Raw genomic sequence first — 14,296 nt, forward strand, 5'->3', positions numbered from 1 at the left:
GATCTGCCTAACGTTGATCTTACATAAGAACCAACCTGCATAGTAAAATAAAATGAATGCATTTTATTTTTTCTTTGGTTTACAATTATTTACCTGAAAAGATACCAAATTAATTAACCACAAATGCTATAATAATGTTACGTTGAGAATGAGTAAATTCATTTCACAAACTCTAAAGAGTTAACTGTACTTTGTAAGCTATTTGTGACATCGATTTCCGTCCCAAATATTTATAAGTAGATATAATTATAAGATATTGCTAATAAAACAAATACCTTCCACAAGACGAGTCGAACATCAAACCACTACAATACATTTATAAAAAGACCAACAAAAAACAGAATTGTTGTTGGGAACACCCATTACACGTTTCAAAAAATATTTATTTTTGTAAAAACAATTACTTTCAAGCATGGGACACAACTACGACACGAAAGTCTAGCTCATTCTAAAAAAAAAATAACTACGAGACGTAATAAAAACACAGACTAATTTACTCCTATATTTTTGCCTTGAATATGTTTATTTTATGATTTTCCGATTCAAAATTCGTTTGATCCCAAGAGGAATAAGACGTGACAAAACCTTAACACCCTCTTCGTATTTATTTTTTTACACAACTACCGCTTTTTTTATTTTGTGTCAGTCGTTGGTATTTAAAATCTTTCTTATTTTTTTTTTCTTATAAAACCTTGTCATCTCTACAATTTTATTCATGTTTTCATTGTTATGATGATATTTTAATTTTTCAGTTAAACATATTCAAGGCATATTTAGAATTGTCCTTAGAGGTTATTCACATAAGTCTGTAATTTGGTGTTTCAATTACAAGGAGAGACGGACGTCGAAAGTAGTCGTACGAAAAGAAAATAATGTTTGGCACTTCATGTGTCAAAATTATTATGTTCATTTTATTGATGATTAATGTTTATAATTTTTTTTTAATTTTTTGCAGCATATGAGCTGTCATTATGGATACTTCTTGGGTCAAAGGATGGTCAATGGCATTCAACCTAGCATTTTGAACTAACCATCTGGGATTTGTTAACCAAGGTTTTCAATCACGTCTGTTTTTTTTTATTTATTTTGTGTATTAAAATGTAATTTTAACTTTTTTTTAAATATTTCGAAGGTTAAAATAAATTTTATGAATTTATAATTTTAATAAATCAATGTAAAAGGTAATTTGAATATATATTTTTATAATAAGGTACAATGAACATAATAATTCTCACAATTGTGACATTATGACATTAATCAAAATACTTTAACAAAGGTGAGAGAAGACAGTATTCGATAAGGCATTTTTAAGTTTAATTTTTTTTTAATGGATTTGTTCCATTCATAGCCAATTCTAAGTTTTACATAATGTCATGCATTATACAATATTTGGTGTTATTGGGACTTAAAATTATATATATTATATCTTAATTTCAATGGAATGGACGAACAAAAAAATAATTAAAATCAAAACTTCTAAAAACAAAAGAACACTTAAAATTTCAATAGCCTATCTAACCGATATAATGTTTAAGTTATTTTGCACAATAAACTTGTATATATAATATACTTTTATATATCTTGCAATTTCACCTAGCTAACATATCGATACTCCATTTTACAATGGAGATCTCCATGATCGTTAATATATCTTAATTAACTTATGTATAATGGAGACAGCGAAGCCGTTTCTCTGACCTTAAATTTATGTAGCATTAATTATATGTATATTTGAAGGAAGTATATAGCAACAAGAAAAAGGCAACGACACACCGAGTTTTGGAGTTTTGGGCATAGTTATCCCAACCAATACACGTCAGGCGGTCGGCAAGTTATATTAATCATTATAATTATACTTATAACCTATTCGGATATATCGTTATATATGTTATACTTACTAATATTAACTACGTTTTGCAATTATATAGGCGTAAATGAATCGTTTACTAAAACTAGCTTCATTATATGTTGACTAGAACTATATTTAACTATCTAGTGGTTTGTCAAACTTTGTGATATATCATGATGAGAGGCTGAACCTCAGCTCGCCGAGTGCTTTAAACAAATCATTCATGAGGTCATCATGAGGTCTCACTGCCACATCAGTTCCAAATATATATATTATAATGTTGTTGCATATATTAGATCTTTAAGGCAGCATTGCAAGATATTTGTTTACCAAAACCTGCCATGATTCTAGAGTGTATAATTGTATATCTATCAATAAACTTGTGGCTTCTCATTTCGCAAAAATATTATTGCGAAGTTGATTGATTAATTTGATTTGTTTAAAACACGTTGCATCCATTTTACGATTGACCGAATGACAAAATTGACTCAACAATTCGTTCCTTGCCAGAAATGAATTATACAATATATTATTATTTTTTATTATATATATATATATAATATCTTATTATAAGTTACGATATGTCTCTCAATATTCCACTACATGCTCGAAATAATATCGCTAAATTGAAACAAACATAACCTACAGACAGTTAAACAATACATATTTCAATATACTTAATGTATAAAATACACGTTTTACAAAATATTAATATAGAATTAGAGCGACGTCGCGTAGCCGCGTCAAAAAGTTTCAAAAAAGAGTCGTAGTATAAACTACATTTCTTTCATTTATATTCTTTAGAACACTAGTCATCCTCCATGGAGGTTTCACATGAAAACACAAACTGAAAATAACATCGTTCGGTTAAAACAATAATAACGTAACGAACCAGCCAAAACTTCCATTCACGAAAAACAACGCTCAGACGCTTTTTGAGAGAGAGAGAATAAAAAAAAATATTGGAAAATATATATAATACCACACGTTCCCATTATCTAACTACAGTAAACGGTTAAATGCACTTACAATCTATGCAATAAATATTTTTTCTTTCCACTTATTTAACTATTCAATAAATAAATCTAATATTTTTTTTCACTACGTTTCGGTATTTCCACAAAGTCATTTAAGTGTATCCATTAATATTTAGACACAACCATTTTTTATAACAGTAGTTATTTATAGTTATCATGTTTTCGATAGTTTCTCAGATCTGAATTTGGCATTGTATTATCCAGGATAAAGAATGACTAAAAATGACTAGAAACCTCTTTAGCGTTTTCACTATTCGTTATTATATTATACTATTTTCGCGTCCTTACGTTCCTAGCATTCGCAGCGGATATAAAATTGTCTTAAAAAATGTCTCACTCACTGATGTGAACCTCGCCTAATTTTTCATCTACATTTCCTACTAAACATGTTTCCAAAAATCTACATTTTTTTTCCACTAATCTTAGCCTATACTTGTGCTATCGAGATGGTTGGTACACGCCATTTCTCCGGACCTTTCACTGTCATAAACATTTCACTGTCGTAAAACTCGCCCCCATTTTTGGCCCGCGTGACAATTGATATAACTCATCTTAAACCTAAATTCACTTAAATATTCATATCTTATATTCAATATCTAATATATTTTCTAAAATTAATTTTTATTTTTTTATTTTAAATTTAAACGCATTTTTCATGCAATCATAAGCAGCGATAGAAACTAAATCTTTCGATAAGAGTGACTCACATTTAACGATTCTCAGAGTATATATTTCACCCGTATTATAAGGGTAAATGTTATCTTAGTTACAATATTAATTGGCTTATAGCCATTAATGTATCTTTACGCTATCCGCACACGATTTCCGCCGCTTCATGAAAAATATGTAATATTAAACAAAATACATTATGAAACTAAATTTCTATATCATTTATATAACCATGGTATGCATTTCATTAGAAGGTAAGGAAACTGAATACATTTAAAGCAAATATAGAAGAAGATTGAATGCAGTACCATGATTATACCTATAGCAAATTTAAAAACACAATGCAGTAAATAAAAAGTACGTATTAAAGCTTCTTGAAAAAAAATTACTACAGATAAATCTTTGGCAATATTCAATAAATATATTGTTGTAAAAAAAAAAAATTGAAATGAATGAGCTTGTGTACACATTTTATTTTTAAATGAATGATGTGAAAAATAAAATGCTGACTGCATTTAATATTCTTTTTCGGATAAAATTTCGAAACAGTTGATGTGTTTTTAATATAAAATATGTATGAAGAAAAAAGAAACGTTTTTAATCAACTAATAAAGTGATTTCTTCAAAATATGTTAAAATTGAAATTTGTATTAAAATCATTCATTCCCACGCCCGTTTACAACGTAATCTGGATAAATTTTATTTAAAATCTATTGATCATGGGTATACCTAATAATTATTTGTTTTTAAACTAAACAAATTTCAATAAAATAAAATTTCAACATTATTTTTCAAGAATTTGAAATCAACCTTTTCTGTACGTTGATACTGTCAATAATCTCAGAAAATAAATGGCCACTTGACGAGTACCAACTTAAAAATATCCCGAACTGACTAATTAATTGTATTCCGAAATCGAATAAATTAAAAACAAATTAACGTCAATAAATTATTCCTAAAAAATATTAAAAAAGAAACCCTAATCGAATTAACGTTTTCATAAATCGAACTATATTTCAAAAACATTTCACTTTTTTAAAAGTACCCACACCAAAAATACAAAAAGAAAAACGAACGTTTTTTGATTAAAAAAAAACCGCATGTGTCAGTGTCATTTACAGCCAGTCTTTGTGGTGACAGCAGCAAGGCGGGTCGGGCGCGGCTCTCTGGCCTCACACCAGCAGGCTCGGTGCCAGCCACTCGTCCTCACCGATCTGTGCCTAGATGAGAAAAAAAAAATTAATTAGCCGTACTTGAAAAGCCTTCATAAAATTAGTTCCATAATAAAATTCGATCAGTTTGATTTAAGACTTATTTAGATTAATAAACATTGTGACAAGAGAATTTTATATATAAGATTGTTATTATACACTTACTGGTTGCACCTGGAAGTGCTGTACAGGGTAGTGGAGCACCTGGGGGGGCTGCGACATAGCCGCCACTCCCCCCACCGAGCCTACTCCCCCCACTCCCCCGCCCAGCGCCCACGGCAACTGGACGCCGCCCATGCTGAAATTGTATAAGTAAAATGGTAAAGAATTAAATTTATTAGATAATTATAAAGGAACTAGGGTGACTGACTCATCACAGCCCAGTGTTAACTATAGAAATTACAAACTTGAAATTTGGACATCAGCTTTATGTTTTCAAGTAGTGCTGAAGATTTTACGAAATTTCACCCCTGCAAAGGTCCCTCCCTTAGGGTCAAAAAGGGGGATAAAGTTTGTATGAAATTTTTTTTATAATAAATGAAAATTCTCCTTATATAATTTTTTGACGAAACTTGATTGAATACAAATGCATGTTGTATTAATTATTTACTACGAGCATTAGGTAGATATATACCTAGTATAAAATTTTGTTTTCAAAAATAAAATCCTTGTTACAAACATACATATTTAAGACAGCCTTTTACATATTTTGACAGTTGGCAGTAGTGGCTGGAAAATAGAGCGAACTAAAAAATATATTTACAATGGTATACTGTCATATTACTGATGGCTTCTGTGGCGCAGCGGTAGTGCGCTTGTCTGTGACACCGGAGGCCCCGGGTTCGAATCCCGGCCAGAGCATTATGAGAAAAGAACTTTTTCGGATTGGCCTGGATCTTCGATGTTTATCTATATAAGTATTTATTATAAAATATAGTAGTAATATATAGTATCTCATAACACAAGTCTCGAACTTACTTCGAGGCCAAATCAATCAGTGTAATTTGTCCCGTAAATATATATATTTATTTATTTACATCCATCTCACTCACCCCATATACTGCTGCTGGTAGCCCGCGAATTGCCCCGCGTAAGAGTACCCCTGTACCCCTTGTACCCCCTGGAGAAACCCTCCAAGCTGTTGGGGATACGTATTGTACCAGTATGATGTGGGGGGAACTCCGCCCGCTGTGTACGCCGTGCCAAATGGACTATACGCTGTGCCACTTAGCTGAAACAATAATATTTATTTATTTATTCATTAGGAATAACAAACAGCTATATTATAAAGACATATTAAAAGTTATTATATGCTTAAGTAGTAACAATATAGCCCACACCGTTATTCACAGATTAGTAAACAATATTTGGGCTGTTAGTATGACATGAAAAAAATAATACATAATAATACATATATATATGTGGGAATGAAAGTAAAACATTGCGGAATTATATCGTAAATCTTCTTATTTTATTGGACTTCTTATAACGTCTTACATCGTACCACAGACTCACTATCCTATCTCTTAATGTTACCAACGTAAAAATAAGTAAGAGGTCAGCTAACAAAAAGGATTTAAATAAAAACAAAAAACAAAACTTCTCCCACATATATATATATATATATATATATATATATATATATATCACGTCTATGTCTCTTGCGGCAATTAATTGAAAAATTCAGGTGTTTTTGGTTTAATGATAGAATTGAGATTCAAATAGTGACAGGTTGCTAGCCCATCGCATAAATGAAGAATCCCAAGTTTATAAGCCTTTCCTTTAGTGGATTTTTAAGATAGATAAGGGATGGTGAGGTCCTATTCTTTTTCCTATTGGTGCCAGGAACCACACGGCACTGAAACAATAATTTTTAACTTAATTCGTAACCTCGAGACTGCCCGAAATTGACGAGCTTGCATGAAGATATTAGTCATGTGGAGAAGCGAAGGAAGTATGCAAGGATCATGGTAAATGGAAAGATGTAGTTTCTGCCTACCCCTTTGAGAAGAGGCGTGATTTAGATATCGCCCACGGCTCCGTCCGCGTGAATATTTAAGAAGAAAATTTCCCTCTTTACATCCAGGGGCATGGCTTATGCGTTGATGTCAGTCAGTCAATTTGTTACCTCTTTTATGTATTTCAGTATAATTAAGGCTATATTATTACAAGTACTACGGTCATAACTCACTTTTTAGACTATCTTGTAACAATTCTGTTATCACTTTTGATTTTTATTTCAACCTAATTAAAGAACAACATACCGTCCATTTCAAAGCGAAATTGTCTTAAATTATTCTTTTGCAAATTGGCTTTTTCACTACAAAATAAATAATTCTTTTTTTACTTTGAAAATGTACAAGTATCACGCTGAAATTGCTTTCTCAGAATTAGTTGGCAGCTAGAATTTTTTATCACTTTTATATCTACAATTGTTAATTCAATTATGAATAAATGAATAAACATTTTTGTGTTGCTATTTTTGTTGATAAGGTTATGATGTGAAAGAAGCTATAGAATATAAAATATAGGGAATAGAAAAGAGTATGCTAAATGATGTGAAAGAAGATATAGTAGCAGGAAAAGAGAAGTAAAAGAGTATGCTAATTTTGGTTTGGTCATGTGGAGAGGATGAATGAAAGCAGGTTGACTAATCAGATTTAAAAGGACAGTGTGGATGGTAAGGTAGTAGAAGCCTAGACGAACGTACCTTGATTAAGGACTTCTTGGCAAAATTTCAGGTTAGGAATACCCAAGAATAGAATAGATATATACTAATATACTAATATTATAAAGCTGAAGAGTTTGTTTTGTTTGTTTGTTTGTTTAAACGCGCTAATCTCAGAAACTACTAAATCGATTTGAATAATTCTTTCACTGTTAGATAGTCTATTTATCGAGGAAGGCTATAGGCTACATTTAATCCCGGATTTCCTACGGGAAACGTCAACAATGCAGGTGAAAGTTGAATGAGTCGGCCATCTGCGAGCTTTTTACGCGAACGCTGCGCAAACCAACAAAGATATAGTAAAACAATGTACTAAAGATGTGAAGTACTCATTTTTTGCCACAAAAAAGTCCGCGAGAGCATATATCTATCTCTTAAGGTTTACTTACAATAACCACTTTTATGTAAATTTTTTAAGATTATATTTTCATTATAAACATAACTTATTTTGAAACTAATTTTCTTTAATTCAGTATTAATCCTTATACAAATAAATATGTTTATTACTTTCGGCTTTTCATGTAGACTAAAATTGCCATTTACAGTATATAAATCAGACGAATAGGTTTTGAGATATAGTCGTTATAAGCACTTTGCAGCGAAACATTTAATACGGCGAACCAGCGTTCTTTATAATACGCGTGACCGCCTATAATTGATAAAGCCGAGGAGGATGTTTGCAAAAATAAATATGATGCCCAAAATAACTATTCCACGCGGACGAAGTTGCGGGCACAGCTAGTAGATTATAAAACCGCCGAGTTTGCATAAAGTGAGTTATGAGGCGAAATAAGTATGCAGAGATCGTGGCACGGGCAAAGATGTAGTCTCTGCCTACCCCCTTCGGGCAAGAGGCATGTTTTTATGTATGTATGATTTTTTGTTCAGATATTTTCGCATGGATATTTTTGGCCGCTGTAGTAAAGTTTAAAGGGATTCCGTGTTCTATTCCTTGAAAGAGACGTTAGCCTCAAGGGGGTTGACTACTTAGGTACCTAGTTAAATTTAATTTATTGAAATGTAAAAATGTATGCCGTGTGCTTCCCGGCACCAATAAAAAAAAGAATTGGACAACTCCATCTCGTTCCCATGGATGTCGTAAAAGGCGACTAAGGGATAGGCTTATAAACTTGGGATTCTTCTTTTAGGCGATGGGCTAGCAACCTGTCACTATTTGAATCTCAATTCTATCATTAAGCCAAATAGCTGAAAAAGCCAACAGTCTTGAAAAGACTGATAGGCCACGTTCAGCTGTTTGGCTTTATTCATGGGAAAGAGATGGAGCTGTCCTATTCTTTTTTTGTATTGGTGCCGGGAACCACACGGCACTCATTATTCAAAGATACTGATTCAAAGGTTGACTGGAAGAGACTGCATCAGCGATAAGTCCGCCTTTGTACCGTCTCTGTCTGTTTTGTGCTGTATTTGCATGTTTTACTCTTATGGTGCAATGAAGAGTTTTATCTATCTATCTATCTATCTACTGCTTCAGTCTAATAACATTCTTTGCCACAAGAAAAAAATCGGTTGTCTGTAAAGTCGATTTACTGACGATAGTTGAACGTGACAACGTCTTAAGAAAATAATGATACACTCACTTTTCGTTGCACTTGATACTCGACCAAAACATGTTAATATACTAAAGTATAGCAGCTGTGCACTCAGACGCATCGCTCACTTAAGTAGGAGAGAGACGGATGTGCTATGCCTCTTTGTCGCTCGTTCCGCGCACTCGCTTGCACTTCAAGCCTTACACGGAACGCCTCAGAGCGAGGTAACGCCGCATGTATCACGTTTTTCCGTGCGTGCAGCCGGCTCAATCGAATTATAAGACGTTGTCAAGTCAAAAGGCCAATCGATTTGACTAAGACGACGACCAGACAAGACGTCTTGAACTATCTGAAAATCTGGTGTTTTATTCTGACTGACCCACCAGAACCTCGGCCCGTTTGAACGCGCTAATTTCTGGAACTACTGATTCGAATTGAAAAATTATCTTTGCGTCGGATAGACCATTTATCGAGGAAGGCTTTAGGCTATGTAACTAAACTAAATCGAATTATAAGACGTTGTCACGTCAATAAAACCATTAAAGTTTAAAACACACCTGGCCTTGGGTCTGAGCATTGTTGGGGTCCCCAGACTCCTTCCCCCAGGAACACTTGACCGGCTGACCGTTCACGTCCGTGTTGTGGACGGCCACGATCGCGTGGGTGGCGCTCTCCTTTGTTGAGAATCTGAAATAAATAAATAAAAATAAATACCTATATAGGAGACAAATTACACAGATTGAGTTAGCCTTGAAGTAAATTCGAGACGCGTGTTACGAGATACTAACTCAACGATACTATATTTTATAATAAATACTTATATAGATAAACAACCAAGACGCAGGCCAATCAGAGAAAGTTCTTTTCTCATTATGCCCTAGCCGGTATCGAACCTGGGACCTCCGGTGTCACAGACAAGCGTACTACCGCTGCGCCACAGAGGCCGTCAAATAGAGTTGCATGTATGAAAAAATCATAAAGATTGAGACTATATCTACAAATCGCAAAGGCTGAGATATATATATGATATATTTAATCATATCATATACTATAGGACCACTCCATCTCTTTCCCATGGATGTCGTAAAAGGCGACTAAGGGATAGGCTAGTTTATAAAACTTTGTATTCTTCTTTTAAGCGATGTGCTAGCAACCTGTCACCATTTGAATCTCAATTCTATCTTAAAGCAATATCTTAAAGGCCTGAACGTGGCCTATCCGTCTTTTCAAGACTGTTGGCTCTGTCTACCCCGCAAGGGATATAGACGTGATTATATGTATGAAAAAATCATAAAGATTGAGCTATATGTACAAATCGCACAGCCTGTGCTATATTTAATTCTATCATACATAAACAAGCAATATATATTTGCTCTCGCGTTTTCGAAAAAGACTAATTATTTCGTTCAAATTTGAAATATCTTGATTTCCTCTGAGTCAGAGAAAATTAAATTTTCCCATATGTATTTTCACATGAAATCATTTTCCCAATAAGATGTTTACAACGACAATTGTGGTTTTTCTGATGTGTAATTTGAAAAAATCAACAAAAAAAATACTTAGCTCTGCTCGGTCACCCAGGTACTATTAATAAATCACATAAATTGAGCATGATACTATATTTGATAATTATGTAACATCAGTTTTTAACTGCGCCTCCGTCCGCGTGAATTTAGCGCCATCTATAAAAATCAGCACCTACATAATGCAACGAATGAAACGCCACTTATTAAAAACGGTGGTGTGGCCTTGTGGTTCCCGGCACCAATACAAAAAAGAATAGGACCACTCCATCTCTTTCCCATGGATGTCGTAAAAGGCGACTAAGGGATAGGCTTACAAACTTGGGATTCTTTTCTAGGCGATGGGCTAGCAACCTGTCACTATTTGAATCTCAATTCTATAATTAAGCCAAATAGCTGAACGTGGCCATTCAGTCTTTTTAAGACGTGACCATATTTATGTATGTATAAAAAACGGCGAATTTAGCGCCAACTACAAAAGAATACAGGTTTTATGCAAATCCCAAGACGAAATTAGAACTACCTGCAAAAAGTAACGAATTAAACGCCACCAACAAAAAGCGACGAATTTAGCGCCAACTACAAAATAATACAGGTTTTTCGCAAATCCTCTTATGTCTCTCTCCAGACTCTTAATTATCCTACACATGACATTTCAAAAAGATTAATTCAGTAGATAACCCGTGAAGAGGTAACAAACAAACAAATACACTTACTTTCGCATTTATGATATTAGTTGGGATTTGCGTATTGCTACGCCGTAGACCTTCTACGCCGTAGCAGGTCTACGACGTAGCAATACTGTCGACAAATTGACGCTTTATTTTTGTTTCTTTTGTACTTTACTTTTATTCTTTGTGCAGAATAATGCCACTTTTATATCTGATTTTTCGGCTTTCGCGTTACATTATACTATTTATAATAAATAATACAGATATTAATAATTATAGACCTAGACGAACGTATCTTGATCAAATTAAGGGCGTCCTGGTAAAGGGTCAGGTCAAAAGTACCCGAAACCGCCGAGCTTGCATGAAGAGAGTTATGAATGTGGATGAAGCAAAGGAAGTATGTAGAGATCGTGGCAAGTGGAAAGAGGTAGTCTCTGCCTACCCCTCCGGGAAAGAGGCGTGATTTTATGTATGTATGTATTAATAATTACAATCATTCGATCTTACGGTGAACACGTGTCATTGTAACATGACTCGTAACGTCCGACATAAAATAAAAGAACGATACTTGCACGTTTAATTCTTGGAGTATTTCTTAATAGAATAGAATTGTAGCGGGTGCGGCTGTGATTCGGCTCGACCGCCACCAAAGCGAAGATCTTCCGCCAGGCTAGGTGTTATGCCTGGGGAACCGCGCGACAGACGATGTTGAGTCGGTGGTTGTATATATAGCTCCAATCCATGAAATCTTTGCTTGCGCGATTTAGGTTTTACACTATTTTTGCCTAATATTGTCGCGTGATTTTTTTATTTTTTTATTTTTGTGAATATCACGCGATGCTGCCGCGTCCAATCACAGCCAAGCAGCGTTACCTGCTCACGCGCGCCATCTAGCGACTTCCTTCGTCAATTTTTGTCAATATTACCTGTCTCGATACTAGGTTTTATAGCACCCATTTTTAAACATTTGATATAATGTACCTTTTTTCTATTGGCGCCGTGTGGTTCTCGGCCAGAGCCGATAGTCTTGAAAAGACAGATAGGCGACGTACAGCGGTATGGCATTGAGATTCAAATAGTGTGTACTGTCTACCCCGCAAGGGATATAGACGTGATTACATGTATGTATGTATCCAATATAAAATGACCCACCTAATGAAAGCGTATCCCTTGTCCTTGAAGACCCTTATCTCCTGGATGGTGCCGAATGGCTGGAAGGTCTTCTGCATCAGCTCCTCAGTCAGGCCCGTGGTAAGACCACCGCAGTACACCGTGCAGTTGGTCGGAGAACTCTGGTTATATACCTCGTCGAAGGTCAGCGGTTTGGAGTTCACTGGAAATAGAAATACATACAGCATTTATACAGGCTGTTTGATTAATACATCATCAACACTATTAAGAGAATAGCGGCACCTTTCAACCGTGTGGTTTTGGCATATTAGAATAGAACCACTCTATATACATACATACATAAAATCACGCCTCTTTACCGGAGGTGTAGGCAGAGATAACCTCTTTCCACTTGCCACGATCTCTGCATAGTTCCTTCGCTTCATCCACATTCATAACTCTCTTCATGCAAGCTCGGCGGTTTCGGGTACTTTTGAGCTGACCCTTTACCAGGATGTTATATGTTTGGGTAATCGCATTACATATTAAAAGGGAGGCATTCAGTACCTGATCCTCGTTCCAAATAATTAATTAATAATTAATAAATAGCCGTGTGGTTCCCGGCACCAATGAAAATGGAATAGGACCACTCCATCTCTTTCCCATGGATGTCGTAAAAGGCGACTAAGGGATTGGGAAACAAAATTGGGATTTTTTTTAGGCGATGGGCTAGCAACCTGTCACTATTTGAATCTCAATTCTATCATAAAGCCAAATAGCTGAACGTGACCGTTCAGTCTTTTCAAGACTGTTGGCTCTGTCTACCCCGCAAGGGATATAGACGTGACAATATGTATGTGTATGTAAATATTTAATGGGCTTATAAACTTGGGATTCCTCATTTAGGCGATGGGCTAACAACCTGTCACTATTTGAATCTCAATTCTATCATAAAGCCAAATAGCTGAACGTGACCGTTCAGTCTTTTCAAGACTGTTGGCTCTGTCTACCCCGCAAGGGATATAGACGTGACAATATGTATGTGTATGTAAATATTTAATGGGCTTATAAACTTGGGATTCCTCATTTAGGCGATGGGCTAACAACCTGTCACTATTTGTGTCTCAATTCCCCCTTTTTTACTTATTCCGGTCTGTATATACCTACGCCTTTAGTTATAAGATATATATTGCCACTTAAATATGCAGTATAGATAGACAAGAAGCCAGAATACATACATACATATAATCACGTCTGTATCCCTTGCGGGGTAGACAGAGCCAACAGACTTGAAAAGACTGATAGACCACGTTCAGCTATTTGGATTTAAGATAGTATTGAGATTCAAATAGTGACAGGTTGCTAGCCCATCGCCTAAAAGAAGAATCCCAAGTTTATAAGCCTACCCTTTAGTCACCTTTTACGACATCCGTGAGAGATAGATGGAGTGGTCCTATTCTTTTTTCTATTAGTGCCGGGAACCACACGACACAAGCCAGAAAACAGATTTAAAATGGTAGCACCCTCCTTTTGAGGTAATCGGTTGAAATTTGCGCCCGCTTTGAAATGTAGGTTACTACAACAAAGGCCTTCGAAACCTAATTTCTTTTATACCAACATTTATGTATAAAAAGCGGTATTATGGTTACAAATTGAATCGCCAGGTAGCCTCTGGGGATCGCTCTGAAAATGCTGTTTGAACATTTCGTCGGGTTTTACATTGTACAGGCGATAGCGATTTTTAGTAAATTTCTTTATTCTCTCTAGTTACGTATGGCTTTAATCGTCAAATTTCGGAAAAAGTCGGCAAAAGTTTTCGTTTTTGTTAAATATCTCCCTATAAACTTCTTTGTATTTATACATGTACAAACTTTTCAAGTGAATTAAGCAGATAAATCGTCACAACGTTATCATTAACCTCTTGGTTAATTAGATTACATCCTTACCT

General features: G+C 34.8%; 1 protein-coding gene across 1 annotated transcript in view; it reads right to left on the bottom strand.

The window, feature by feature from the left end:
- Positions 1-4,727: 4,727 nt before the first annotated feature.
- LOC106133702 (cytotoxic granule associated RNA binding protein TIA1) overlaps positions 4,728-14,296 on the bottom strand; it is a 50,902-nt gene continuing 41,333 nt past the window's right edge. The window contains exons 5-9 of the mRNA XM_060952323.1: positions 12,391-12,571; positions 9,602-9,731; positions 5,819-5,997; positions 4,932-5,064; positions 4,728-4,775 (exon numbers count right to left, since the gene is read on the bottom strand). Of these exons, the coding sequence (XP_060808306.1) occupies positions 4,728-4,775; positions 4,932-5,064; positions 5,819-5,997; positions 9,602-9,731; positions 12,391-12,571 (671 nt within the window). The remainder of the gene's footprint in view (positions 4,776-4,931; positions 5,065-5,818; positions 5,998-9,601; positions 9,732-12,390; positions 12,572-14,296) is intronic.

This window comes from Amyelois transitella, chromosome 28 (assembly GCF_032362555.1).
Source record: "Amyelois transitella isolate CPQ chromosome 28, ilAmyTran1.1, whole genome shotgun sequence".
Lineage (NCBI taxonomy): Eukaryota > Metazoa > Arthropoda > Insecta > Lepidoptera > Pyralidae > Amyelois > Amyelois transitella.